This window comes from Mesoplodon mirus (assembly GCF_964341445.2).
Source record: "Mesoplodon mirus genome assembly, chromosome: 10".
Classification (NCBI taxonomy): domain Eukaryota; kingdom Metazoa; phylum Chordata; class Mammalia; order Artiodactyla; family Ziphiidae; genus Mesoplodon; species Mesoplodon mirus.
Genome location: NC_138986.1, coordinates 48,645,600 through 48,660,374, shown reverse-complemented (window position 1 = coordinate 48,660,374; position 14,775 = coordinate 48,645,600). Strand labels below are relative to the sequence as shown.

The window sequence follows — 14,775 nt, the reverse complement described above, 5'->3', positions numbered from 1 at the left end:
GTCTTTTATTAAAAATGTTTTGTGTCACACTGTAAAATTTAATATGAGGAGGAATATGCTTAAGAAATTATGAAATGTATTCATAAATGTGCCAGTAACAGTTCACAATTGTTTACTTCTTAATTTTCACTGGAAATCAGGTTTTTAAGGATTAAAAATTCTAATATAAGTAATTTAAATGACTAGAAATAATAAGGGAAACATCTCTGTATGCAAGGAAAGTAGGATGTGTGTTTTCAAAAAGAAAATGTATGAGAAAAGGAGATGTATTTTGGTTAAAAGAAGGTAATGTTGTCCTAAAGTATAGATGGTTATTTCAGAATGGGAAAGAAAAGAAAAAGGGACAAAATATGGACACAAAAAGTTGAGGAGAGAGAGAGGGAGACAGACAAAGAGGGAGAGAGAACAGGAATCTTGTGTGGTCAAACTGGCTAAAAACTGAATTATTATTATAACAGTTTAAAAAATAAGCTTTAATACCTATACTGTACTTATATAAAACTAAAACTTAATTTTCTTTCTTCTGCTAAAAAGAGAAAGCTTCATTGGACTAATGGTCTGCTCTTGATAAGCTACTGTGAAAGGTTTCCGTTTTTAAGTAATCTGCCTAGAAAGTAACAATTTTGTGTTTTATCAAAATAATTTCCTGTGCTTCATGTTATCTTTATCACCAGGTCTTTGATTACTTGAAAAAAACCTAGTTTTCTCAATATTAAAGTTTTGCTCAGAACTATGTAGTCTTCTGTATTTGCCTTTGAAATTCTTAATTGTCACTTTGGTTAAATGGATAATTAATTATTGTTTCATAATGATCTGTGATCTTTTTTAGTCAAGTGTTCAAAACCTTTTGATATTTTGACAAACTTCCCAATATTGAATCCTAAATGAAGTCTTTTTGACCTCCCACTAACTTTGGGATTTTCCAGAGGGCCCCTGGATCATCTCAAAAAAATATGTTCTCTCTCCTCATAAAAAGAGAGATATTAAACTAGTTAGGCTTATTTGATATGTTAAATTACATGGGAAGCATTGTCAAGTAAGAAGTAATGCTAAACTCTGTATCAAGATAAGTGTTCTAGAAATTGTATGAAATTCCTAGAAACCTGATATGCCCTGGTAGAATATTATTAGTCGTAAGATTATAATTCTAGTTATAATCTTAAAATGTTTTGTGTCACAGAAATAACCAAATTTCCTTGTCAATAATGAACTCTCATCAGATCTTTAGCAATGGACATTTTTAAGTCTTTTGTCATTTACAAACAGTTATTGTTTTACTCTGATGCTTTTGCAAAAGTGAGACTCACGGAAAGGACGCTACCAAGAACTCTTTACCACTGACACCACTGTAAATTATAAGGTGTCAAACCTTGGGTACATATTTTACAACTGAAGAAGGTTCCACCTGACACCCTGTCCTGTGCAAATGCTGGAGGCTTCGAAATCAAAATGACTAGGGAACGAAGTAGCCAACATCTATGTAGGCTGCTTCCTCCTAAAATGTCATATCAGGAAAGGTTCTTTCCATTCGTCCTTCTTTCTCTGACCATCCTTTCCCTAATTCTTAAACCATGAAGGTATTTATGATTCTTCTGTACACTTCTTACCATGCTCTGGCCAGGAAATAAAATGCCATTGTCTACATACCCCAGGCCACTGCAATCCAACTTCCAAATGACTGTTGAATTTGCCATGATTCTGATGATCCTATAGTTCTGCCTGTCACAAAATTCTCCCTGATGTCCAATGCCTCACTTTCTTGGAACAAACTCAGTCCCCCTCTATCATGTCATACTCCCTAAATCTGGGGGTCTATCTCCCTGTCTCTGGTTAACCGCCCCCCTTTATAAAGAGCCTAAATACAGGGAAACCTGTATTTAGGCTCTTTACAAAGGGGGGGGGGGACACAAGGGAAGGTAACCAGAATAAAACTGCCTGCGTGGTCTACAGAAACCTTAAATTTTAAATTATCAGGAGGCATTCATGATTCAAATTCACTTCCTTTGGCAGATTCCTCCTCCCTTGGCTAGGGAGTAAGTGAAAATGAGCCTATGATCAAGAACCTCTCCTTAACTGTTAAAGATACTGCAGAAACTATTGCTAAAGCAACAGCTGCCCAACAAAAATCTCTAGACTCTCTGGCCAGGTTGTTCTTGATAACAGGATAACCCTTGATTATCTTTTAACTGAGGAAGGAGGTATCTATGACATGGCCAAACACCACTTACGGGACTTGGATTGACACTTCTGGGAAAATTGAGACCCAGCTACATAAGATCACTAAACAAGCCAGTTGTCTTAAGAAAGTTACTTATTTAATAGAGTCTTTCTTTGACTTATTTGATTCTGATTGGTTTGGGTCTTGGGGACCATGGGTCTGAAGTACACTCCAGACATTGGGAATTATCCTGCTTATATAAATAACTATAGTAGTCTCCCCGGAACACGGTATTCTCTCAAAAGTTTTAAATACATGTTTGCAGCCACTACCAGCAAGTAAATGATCTCCTTAGCTAAGACTAGAATGTCAGAAAAGGAACAAAGAGGGAATCCCCTGGTGGTCCAGTGGTTAGGACTCTGCACTTTCACTGCTGAGGGCCTGGGTTCAATCCCTGGTCAGGGAACTAAGATCCCACAAGCCGCAAGGCACAGCCAAGGAAAAAAAAAGTGTTAGTCTTTGCTAACTGACATTTCTAATGGTCCCTTTCCCCTTTCAGCGATCCCTTATACTAGTGCATATGCCTATCCTGACTGACCTCTGTTGTGCCCTTCTTGATACCCGTCTGAGTAAGAAAATTTCTAAAGAATTATAACCAGCTTTTACAAATTTAGGAAAGTGTAAACCAGAGATTTTGTTTCAATCCTTCCAACTATATTATAAACACAGGGGCCTCAAATTTGCAGCTAGCACAGCATCAGACACAAAGTAGAATTCAGTAAGTTATTATATTGATTATAATTCCCTACACATTGATAAGTCAAATATAATTTCTCTATGAGTGAAAACAGAAAATGTTCCCATTGTCTTGGTCTAGCACTCAGATTATAAGAAAAATAAGAAGGAAAAGCTAAAAATAGCAAAAAGAACCGAAAATCACTGAAGAACTGCTTATAATGGTGAAACATCAGAAACAACCTAAATATAAATAGGGAATTTATTTATTTTATTAAAACAATGCCTTGTTGAATTTGGGCAGACTCCTGAAACCAGTTCGTGCTGAATAAAAGAATAGCAACCCCAACTGAAGACCAAACTGGTAATCTAGAAAATTAAATAAAAGAAATCGTCCAGAATGTAGATGGGAAGGAGTTGAGAATTTTGAGAATGAATTTGAGACAGGGAATATAGTGCATAAAAAGGTCAACATTTCTTAATAAGCATACCTGAAGAAGAGAACAAAAGAGGCAACAGAAGAACTAAATAACAGGAGATAAAAATTGTCCTAAACCAAAGACAAAAGAAAGGGCCCACTTAAAAGATCCATAAGAAACTGGCAGGATTGGAAAAGGGAAGTGAAGGCATGAAGGTAGGAGGAATGCTACTAAAGCTATTGAATACCACCTTTTAACTTTTGAAGTTGAAGTTATGTTCATAGATCATCTATTCAAAAAATAAATAATGTGTAAAAGACACAAGAAACAAAGCTAGATAAATGAAGGGGAAAAAAAAAAAAGACTTACACTTTCAAGACAGACTTTGGTGAAACTTTAGAATGCACGGATCAAGTGAAAACTCGTAAGAGTTCCACAGAGGAAAAAAACAAGTTTCCAGAAAGAAACTTCCCATGAGCAACAAGAAATGCCAGAAGCCATGAAGCAATAGTTTTGGGTTCTGAGAAAAAAATATTCTTAGTATAGAATTCTATATTCAGCCCAACTATCAATCAAGTATGAGGACAAAAAACACTATCAGACATGCAAGAACTCAGAAAATATACACATCCTATATGAAAAAGCTACTTAAAAAGATATCCTCAACTAACCAACAACAACAAAAAAGAATCCAAGAAAAACCAACCATGGGATATAAAGAAAAACTGCTGGCTGAGTATGACCCAGAAGACTTGAAAAAAGGGCAAAATAAAGAAGATCCATTGGGCATTAATACCTGGAGGACTGTTTCAAGCAGCACTTATTTGGTACACAAGTCTACATTTCCTTCTCTATGGGTCTCAATATACTAATTCATTCAGCAATAAATAATTTCATAATCATAATATTTTAAAGCTGCTGAATGGCTTCCAGGGTTCACTTTTTTAAATCAACCCATAGACAAAAAGCAATGGATAAACTAGAAAGCTATAAAAATTATACTTTAAAAATCAGGAGATTGGGCTTCCCTGGTGGCGCAGTGGTTGAGAGTCCGCCTGCTGATGCAGGGAACACGGGTTCGTGCCCCGGTCCGGGAAGATCCCACATGCCGCGGAGCAGCTGGGCCCGTGAGCCATGGCCGCTGAGCCTGCGCATCCAGAGCCTGTGCTCCGCAACGGGAGACGCCACAACAGTGAGAGGCCCGCGTACCGCAAAAAAAAAAAAAAAAAAAAAATCAGGAGATAGAGAAAAAGAACAGGAAAAAAATTTGTTACTTTCCTTAACATTCACACGAGGAAGACCACAGATAATATCTGAATTGACAAACCAAGAAAAAGAAATTTAAGTTTATAGTTTAAAGTCATAAAAGTATTCACCACAAAAAAAATTTAAATAACAAAGGTAATAAATTTGAAGGTTGAGATGGGAAAAAGGAAAACAGGGGATAGTGAAATCTCTCAAAATTGCTCAGCTTTTCTAATGGAAAGTCAACAGAAACTGCCTAAAGTTGATAAATCAAGCCAGAATTATACGTATGCTACTTAAAGTTGTAATGGTAAGCAGCAGCAAAACTTAAAATGGAAACAGTTAACACTGGTTATCTCTGAGAAGTGAAGGGGGCTTGGGAGTAGGCAGTGAGAAGGAAGTACTGTTGGAGTTTTTTAATCATGTGCAACTATTATTTGATAATTTTTTTTAATTTATTTATTTTTGGCTGCATTGGGTCTTCATTGCTGCACGCAGGCTTTCTCTAGTTGTGGCGAGCAGGGGCTACTCTTCATTGCAGTGGCTTCTCTTGTGGCGGAGCACGGGCTCTGGGAGCACAGGCCTCAGCAGTTGTGGCACGACGGCTCGGGAGTTATGGCTCGCGGGTTCTAGAGTGCAGGCTCATTAGTTGTAGCGTGCGGACTTAGTTGCTCTGCAGCATGTGGGCTCTTCCCGGACCAGGGATCAAACCCATGTCCCCTGCCTTGGCAGGCGGATTCTTAACCACTGCACCACCAGGGAAGTCCAATTTGATAAATATTAATAGCACAAAAATAAAAATATTTCCACTTTGATACAAATATACTATAAAGATGAAAAGATTGCTGAGAACTTAGTTAACAGAACTTTGGTTTTCTAAATTATACAAGCTCAAATTACATATAAATTTCGAGAAGAAAGGAAGGTCACAAACAGTTTTGTAATTTGCACCAAAATCCAAAACAATAGGATTCACTCAGGTTTAAGTCACTCTTAAAATGCAAATATAATTAGGGACTTCCCTGGTGGTGCACTGGTTAAGAATCCACCTGCCAATACAGGGGACACACGTTCGATCCCTGGTCCGGGAAGATCCCACATGCTGTGGAGCAAATAAGCCCATGGGCCACAACTACTGAGCCTTCGCTCTAAAACCCGCGAGCTACAACTACTAAGCCTGCATGTCACAACTACTGAAGCCTGCACGCCTAGAGCTCATGCTCTGCAACAAGAGAAGTCACCGCAGTGTGAAGCCCACGCACCGCAAGAAGAGTAGCCCCCGCTCGCTGCAACTAGAGAAAGCCTGCACGCAACAACAAAGACCCAATGCAGCCAAAAATGTTACTTAATTAATTTTTTAAAAATGCAAATATAATTGTAAAAGGGAAAGGGGAAAAGGAAACTAACTTTTGTAAAAAGCAACAATAGTTTGTGCCTCAAACTGCTTAGGTCTCTCACCAATGAGCTTATTTAACAATCATAACTAAAATAACTTTTCTACAGAAAGATGCAACTAACCCACCTATGAGGTGAAAGTTTTACCTTATTTTTCCAGCAGCCATAGACTTACCTTTCTGTCCAAATGTAAATATCTATAGATATCTGCAAAAGTTTGCCATGACAGGGCTTTAGTCTGTGATCACAGGACAAAACAAAGTTAGCTGGCCTACCTGGTAATTAAATCCATATGCTGATCACATTCATCTTAGTAACTGAGATCAACCGCAAAGTCTCATTGAAATAATATTTTTAAACAGAAAATATACAAGTTCAAAGCCTCTGTAAGGAGGGTATATTTTTCCTTTAGAAAGGCTGACTCTATTAGAAATTAAAGATATTTTATAAGGACATAAATTATTTGAGGACTTTACAAGTTATTTCTCTTTGATCCATCACCCACTTCTATATAAGAACTCACACCCTCAATAAAAAACTACTGCTGCACACTTGTATCTTGAATTACATCCTGTCCTCTCTCTGGAGATTCTCTTTTATCCTGCACAATGCATGCTCAAAATGGCTATTACAGGAAGTGTTGGACTATCAGCTATTTATAAATGGACAAAAATCTTTAAATAGCTCTGTTAGCTACCTCTTTATGGTTCTAGACCTTAAAAACTACCTGTTTTCAAAGAAATAGTCATGCTGGTAATTCAAAATGTTCAAAGTGTCTTTTTATTTTGGAATCCAAAGCTGCACTAAATTATATAGTCACAATATCACAAGATAACAAACAAGTTGATCTTTAAAAACACATTAGTCGAGTACTCTTAGTCTAATCATTTACCACCAAGAAAATTCCAAATTGCAATATATTGCCTTCAAGCCTTCTATATTGATGTCTAACCCACACTACACTACTTCAGAATTTTGCAAAACACACAATTTAACATCACATATTAACTTTTTATCCAGTATATCCAGTTCAAAAATATAGTACACAAAAGTAAAAATTCTTAATTTATCAATATTGACATCCATTGTACTGAAAAAAAAAAAAACCCTTTCCATTGATCTACTTTTTTCCTATCTAAAACTGACATGTCTTTCCCATGCTGCTAAAACAGTAACTTGCATTTCCTATGTAATCTAATAATTTAGAACTCATTTTGTATGTATTAATAATCATTATTTTTAAAGCCTTAACATTTCTCTTCCTTATTCTCAGCCCTCCTGTCTCCAGTCTTTAGAGATTTAGATCAGGTACATCACCATATCTGCAGATCACTTCAAGGCATTACTTCCAAAAGTAAGCAGCTTTTAGAAACTTAACTTACAGCAATACTAATATGCACAAAATACTGTACCTACTAAGGATATTCACCACAGTGTGCTTGCAAAAGACTGGAGACAGCCTAAATGTCCATCAAGAGGGATAGTTAAATGTATGTAAGTCAATACAATGTAATATAATGAAACTATTATAAGGAACTAGGCATCTCTGTACATAAGATATGTAATGATCTTCAAGGTTATATACAAGGTTAAAAAATATACAGCAGGAACAGTACAGCACACTACCATTTATCATTAAACACACATACCTCCAAGAAAATCTCTCTAAAAAGGAAAACCAAGAATGGTTGCCTCTAGAAAGGGAAAAGGGTGACTGGGAAAGGGAAGGCTTACAGTACACTGTATAATCTTTTTTTTTTTTTTTTTTTGCCATTGAAGAATCTATTGAAGCATCAGAATACTCGGAACAAACACATTGAATGTATCACAGATTACAGATTTGGCAAAACATGGAGGGTGGCAACCAGATTATATAAGCTTTTTTATGCATACACATTTACTACTTACTAAACACATATGCTCTTTTTGTAAAATGAAATACTCTTTTTTGAAAAGTAATCAAATATCCTTGATTGATTCCATTCACAAATTGACAGCTTTTCAGTTCAAGTATTAGTTTGCTTTATCCAACTATTTCAGCCTCAAATTTTCTATTAGTTGAAAGAAAAAATACAAACTTTCCTATTTCATTTGTCCACACCATCAGTTATACATTTTTATTAAAAGGTCATTTCATGGATTTACGAATTGTGTTGCTAAGCCACTTGTTCCAAAAAACTCTAAACCTGAGAAGTCCAATATCATAGCTACTAGCCAGTTTCTCGGTCACACTAACTGCATTTCTTGAGCCACACGTGGCTAGTGGCTGCCATACTGGACAGCACAGATGCATTTTCATCATTGCAGAAAGTCCTACTGGACATCACTGCTCTGGACTAAGGGCTGGCAAACTAAAGCCTGTGAGCCAAATACAGCCCACCACCTTTTTTCCCCCCCTGGAACACATTCTAATTTGTATTCATTTATACATTGTCTGTGGGTACTTTGGCACTACTACGACAGATTCAAGTAACTGTGACACAGATGGTAGGTATGGCCCACAAAACCTGAAATATTTCATTTCTGCCTCTTTACAGAAAAAGTTTGTCAGCCAGTGCTCTAGACAATCAGATTTCATTGAAAAGAACATTCCCCTGGGCTCCAAAAACAAAGTTTTGAAGGCTTGCAGTGCATAAAGAACCAATTAAACAAGCTGATGTCCACTTGATTTACTAAGTGATAAAAGTATTTAGTTTCTTAACATGAATCCATAATATCAGAAAATTTCCTAAAATATGTTTGAATGCTGACGTTTTCTAAGCATCTCTAGAACATCGCTAGTAAAAGCACAGAAGACAGATTACTACAGTCTAGCAATTTTAGAAGAACTGGCCTAAGAAGAAAAAAAAGTGCTTAATAATTCAAAAAATTACTCATGTTACTTATCAAACTATTAAAAGAAATGTATCAACTGTCTTGAAAAGCAGCACATTATTTCTTACAGAAAAAATTACACTAGACCTAGTTAATGTTACATAAATATTTACATTGAACTGCTTATCTCATGTAGCATCCCCATATTTCAGGTTTTCAAAACAATTACTGAAAACACCAGTTAAGTATGTTTACCAGAACAAATATATACATGTTTTCCAATTTAGGGCATTTTCTTTTTCATTTAATACAATTTTTGAGTGTGCTTACATACCCAACCCTGTACAAGTTGCTGGAAACAGGATGATGATGATCCATTTGTAGTTAATAGTTTATGGAGCAGACTAGTATCACAGTGATATTATACACATAAGAACAAGAAGGGCAGAAGCACAGATAATGAGTACACTGGGTAACTAAGGGAAGACTTCTAGAAGAAAAGCTATTTGAATTGGGTATTGAAGTGGGAGCAGGACTTTCCCAGGTTTGTGGGAGGGGGGAAGGAAGAGAGAGGAATGGCAGAGCAACACCATTCTGGTTTGAGTGCAGAAAAAGAAAATGAGACATGAAAAGGACTTAGCAAATCCTAGGGAAAAAATGAGCAGTTGAATGCTACAGAAGCATATGGCTTGAACACACTGGGAAAAAAGGAGGGAGGTGGTGGCAGGCGTAAAGGCTGTAAAGACTAAAGACTTTAAGATCCAAATGCAAATGGCTTTACACGCCAAACTAGGGAATTAAGATCTGATGTAACCGTATGAGCCACAGAGAATATACAGCTTTACAAGAAGAGATATGACATGACTGATTTTATTTTGTAACACTGGCAGCAACTTGGATCTTGGACTACAGTGAGGGAAGACTAATGGAAGAGACCAATTCGGCTATTATGCAAATCAGAGATGATGGCCAAAAGTAATGAGACTGAAGATGAAGAGAAACCAGATGAAGAGAAGCAACTGCATGTGGTAGAATCTCCAGGCCTGAACTCCTACGTTTTTAAAATGCCCCTGATATGTGATACCTTCCCTTTTCCATATTTTTCGGTACAGATGTAGTACCCTTTGCATGAAGAAGTTTATACAATAAGATTGTCAAAAGTGGAAGCAATGTGGTCTTTTTTGTTTTTTCTCCCAAGGTACTAGGAGGGAAAACACATTAGGAAATACAAGAGCTCAAGAGTCAAGAGATCTGGATTACAGTCTTTGCCAAGACTATGGGCATGACAACCTCTAAAAGCTCTGGTTTTCTAATTTGTAAAAAGAAGAAATTAGACTAGATGATCTGAAACTCTTGAAAGCTCTAAAATACTATGATCATGGTGATACATCTTTAATCTTTGGGAGGTCTCCAAAAAAATGCAAATACAATTATCTATTTTAACTACGAACAAAATGTGAAAAACCCATTAAAAACATACTACATTTATTGTGAAGGATTCATGACAGACATTAAGACATGTAGTTACCAACTACTTCTCATCTGAAACCCTAAGGCAAAACTGAAACTCAGTAAGATAACTCTGTCAGTCATTTCACTTTCAATTACTATATTTCAAAATAACTCCAAAAAGCAGCATTCTTTTATTGGAGTGGTTTAAAAGACTAAATGAATGTCTGCAAAGTTGAATGGTAGTATTGTTGGGTACAACAGTTTTCAGACATAACACTAGTCTATGAAATCATGTTTGCCTGAACCTCTTATTCACAAAAGAACTTTTTAACAATATTCCTTTATCAATCAAAACAAGAAGCGTTTCAAACTTGATAAATATGGTCTTGAGATTTGTAACCATACTGTTATGTGACTTTTTCCTAATGTTGAAAACTGTATTACAAATTCTTGCTCATAAAAAGTCTAGAAATATTCTAAACTGGTTTCTCTTCAAGAATAACTTCTAGGCCTGATTTTTTTTTTTTAAAAAAAAAAGGATAGTTGGGTCAAAAGACCCCCTTCCTTCAAAACAAAAAGATGGAACAAATAACGTTTTTATTAAAGGTGAAAAATCCAGATGTAAATCTTGCATTTCCAGTCCATTATAAATTTATGTAGCATAATTAATACAGCCTAAGTTAAAGTCATATTTCAAGGGAAACAACATTCTAAGGTTCTGTAAACTCTAGTATTAAACTATAAGCAGAGGCTTTTCTAATGATGTTTTATGTTACATTACTTCTTCCAGTGTTTCTTCTAGAGACCTGAACAATTTTGGGGTTATATGCTACATTACATACACCAGAATAGTTCCTCTTTAAGTTACTCACATGATTTCTCTCTTGCTCCCTAAAATAGCATTATACATCTGAGTTAACCAAAATAAATTCTGGAAAGAGCTATACTGTAATTTACCATGATCAGAGTGTAAAATCCTTTACTATGCGAATCTGTATCAGTTTAGAACCATCACTAAAAACTTTCTGTTCTTTCAAATCGCCGGTATCAATGAACATAAAACTAATCCTGCTACCAATCCACAAGAGACGTGGGTGTTTACTATAAAGCCTTAAACCTCAACTAGACTCTTGGTCCAAGAAAAAAACCTTTATACTGATTTTTCTTACATGTAATTTAGTGATTTAAAGTAATGCTTTCAGATCCTTAAAGTTTTTTTTAAAAGCATATATTTTGAAGATATACAAACTGATCTTACTCTACTAAAGAAGCTTTATTAATTCTAATTAAATAAATTTTACTCAAGAAGGAAGTGTATTCAAATCAAGAATTTTATTAGAGGGGAAAATATTCAAAAAGAACAAATATAAGCGGGAATTAAATTATCTGTTCTTTGTTGTAGCCCGTGCTATTCAAACACAATTCAGAAGCAGAATTTAACTTTTCTTAAAAGCTGCTTGCTAAAAAAAAAAAAAAAAACTTTTTTTAAAAACAGAATTAAAATACATTTTTAAAATTCCACTCCAAATATATTATAAAGTTAGCATGAGGAGTATGAAAAACACCACCTCTGATTTGTTTTGTAATGCCACTGCCAAAATAGGAAAGCTAGATGTGCTTTCCCCAAATATATCTGATAAGATTCCCACAGGAACACCAGTATAACAAGTAGAGTGGATATTCCAAAGACAAAACACAAGTTAATTATAGTACTTCACATTCCAAGACACTCATCCAAGGACACCTGGCAATTAACTAAGGAATTACGAGTAAAGTTTACAAACAACTGAGTACTATGGGGCCCGTTCATTTACAACGAGAAAAAAATCATTTGCAATAATAATAATCCTTTACACTTGTAAAGTACCTTGTAGTTTTTACCATACTTTATGATAAAAGTTTATAAAGTTGTGTTTGCTCCTTCCCTGTATAATCAGCAAGCGCGCGCACTCGCGCGCGCACACATACACAAACCCCCCTACCTACTTTGGTCCTAGAGTTCATCAATCAACCCAGAGAGTGTGCAGAACGATAAGCAGCACTTCAGGTCTTACTAATGTCACTGTGGCTGATATTCAGTTCATTCAGAAATGTTTCGCTACGATCCTAAAAACTCTCATCCACACAGTTTGATCGTCTTTAAAGTTTAAGCGGGATACGCAGATGTTCCCGGGCTCCCTAACTCCGGGGAAGGGAAACTTCTGCCAGGATGGGCCCTGAGGTGACGAATGGTTTTAACCCACCCTTCGCAGGCAGCGAATTGGTTCCACCTGTCCTGGAGTACGAGCCGTGTGCCCTCCAGTACGAAGGACAGGCATTCTCAATACAACGTCCAGCTCTCCTTCTCCTATGAGAACAATCAGTAAGGGCTTCCTAAGGGGTTCCTACGATTCTCCGTCAACTCCCAGGAAAACAAAGGTTCAGGCCCAGCTCTGTGTTACTCGAATTCTGTTCTAGATAATCTAGGTGCCCCATAAACCTCAGCAAGCAGTCATTTGGCAGAGGATGGAGTGGAGGACCTAAGAATACCCAAGGTGCGGGGAAATGAGCTATCAGAGCGAACTCTGAAGTTCTGCGAGCAAAACGCGGTTAATATCTCTGAAGGTCCTACATTCGAGGGAAGGTGCGGAACTGAGAACGTGAGAAATCGAAATCGGAGGCAGGCGAAGCGGCGTGGAGAAGTGGCCGGGTATACGACTGGGACTGAGGGACTACGCGGAGGGGCCATCGGGTTGGCTGGCCCCAAGGGCGAAGGTGCCCAATAGCTCAGACCCGTGAGGCTGGCGAGGACCCAGACGCACGGCCGGCCGACGGACTCCTCGGCTAGGTTTCAAACCGCCGCCCCCGGGAGGCGCTCAGCCGATTGGAAGTTCCAGCACGACCGTCACCAGCCCAAGGCCGGAGCGGCAACTCCTCGGCGGAGCTCTCCCAGCCCTCCGCGTCTCCCCTGGAGACCAGACACCCACAAACTCCACCTCCCACCGAGGTCCCAACTCGAGTCCCGCCGCCAGCTCCATGCACGCGGAGGGCGCCCCGCAGGACCGGACCTACGCCCCCCGACCGGGCTGCGCCGCGGGAGTTCAAGGGGTGCGACGGGGCCGCGCTGGGGGCGAGCAGAACCCACGTCCCTCAGAGTCTGCCCCGGGACGCGGCCCCGCGACCACCTCCGCCTCGCCCACCGGGCACGGCCCGACCCGGCTCCGACCCACCCATCCCGCGAGGTCGCGGGCAGAGCTAGGACCCGAGCAAGCCTGCTCCCCCCGCCCCTGCTCTTACCCATCTTTTCGCCTCGCCTTGTAGACGTGCCCGTAGGTGCCGCGTCCCACTTTGCACCCTTCGTACTCAAACAAATCCTCCACCCGCTCCCGCTCCGCCGCCAGCTTCGCCTTGAAATCATAATCCATTGTCTGCTTTCCCCATAGAGGCACCGGAACGCGGGGGCCGCCGCCGCTCAGTCCCTCCTCCTCCTCCTCCCCCCGCGACCGCCGCTCCACTTCTCGGGCCACCTCTCGGGCGCGCGCGCGCGCCGCCCGCCGCCCCGCAATCCGCCTTCAGCAAGGGACTCCTCGGCGGCCGCGGCAACCACCTCCTCCACCTCCTCCTCCTCCGCGGCAGCGGCGGCGGCAGCTCCCGCAGGAACCCCCAGTCCCGCCTCCCCCCTTCATTTCCTTGTTTTGGAACCTGGTGGGCCGCGCCGCGGCTTCCTCGAGCTCATTAACGAACCAGCCCGCCCTCCCCGAGATCGCGGAGACTCCTGGGAAATGTAGTTCCTCATGCCTCAGGAATGGTTTGAGTTTTGCGGCTGAAGGAAATACAACTCCCAGGCTGCCGTGGGCCACTACAGCCCCACCTTCACAAGGCGTGCACGCCTGCGCACTGAGACCGCCCCCCCTCAGGTAGCGTTGGACTACCACCAGTTCTTGTGAAGGTAGAAAGCGCAAAGTTGTGGTGTGCTTTCTGCGAGTCTGTGGGAGCTGGTGGAAAGAAGGCGCTTGTTCTGGTGCAAGGAAGATACTCTATTATAATTGCCCCCGTGCGAGAAGGAGAGTGGAAAGTGTTTAACAAGCGCCTTGCCCAGGAGTTTGCTCCAGCGGTTTACGAGGGAAGGACTGTGGTTAGGGCAGTTGTACTGAAGATTGTTGTTTGTTTTTTTGTAGCAATTGTCCCGCCTCTTACCCCGCCCCCATCCAGCCGCTCATTGGCGGAGAAGAGAGAATGACGTCCTCGTTGGTGCGTGGGTATCCCCAGGCTTTGGCTCCTTTCCGACTCTTGATTGGTAATTGGATGTGCTAGGTTCTTCCTGATAGGATAACCTTTTTTCTTTACGATGCAAAAACCGTATTTCAAAAGCTGAACATTCAGCGGTTTCCTACTTCTAGCATCGGCCAGGGAACATGTAACTTCTGCGCCCTAGTCAGACAGTCATCCTTTTCTTGGCCCTCTAGTCATGGTCTCCTCTTACCATATGTGATTCCCACAGCCAAGCTTTTGGCCATCTGTCTAAGGACAATTAAGGCGCCTGCGGAACGCAGCGTTTTGAAAACAATCACTTGGGTT

General features: G+C 39.7%; 1 protein-coding gene across 2 annotated transcripts in view; it reads right to left on the bottom strand.

Moving 5' to 3' along the window:
- The window catches only part of CDK19 (cyclin dependent kinase 19), a 182,401-nt gene extending 168,578 nt beyond the window's left edge, over positions 1 to 13,823 (bottom strand). For both annotated transcript variants that reach the window (XR_014295158.1, XM_082634125.1), the window contains exon 1: positions 13,495 to 13,823. Coding sequence is in view for 1 of the 2 variants with exons in the window: in XM_082634125.1 (XP_082490251.1) it covers positions 13,495 to 13,622 (128 nt within the window). In the remaining variant the exon portion in view is untranslated. The remainder of the gene's footprint in view (positions 1 to 13,494) is intronic.
- Between the last annotated feature and the right edge of the window lie 952 nt (positions 13,824 to 14,775).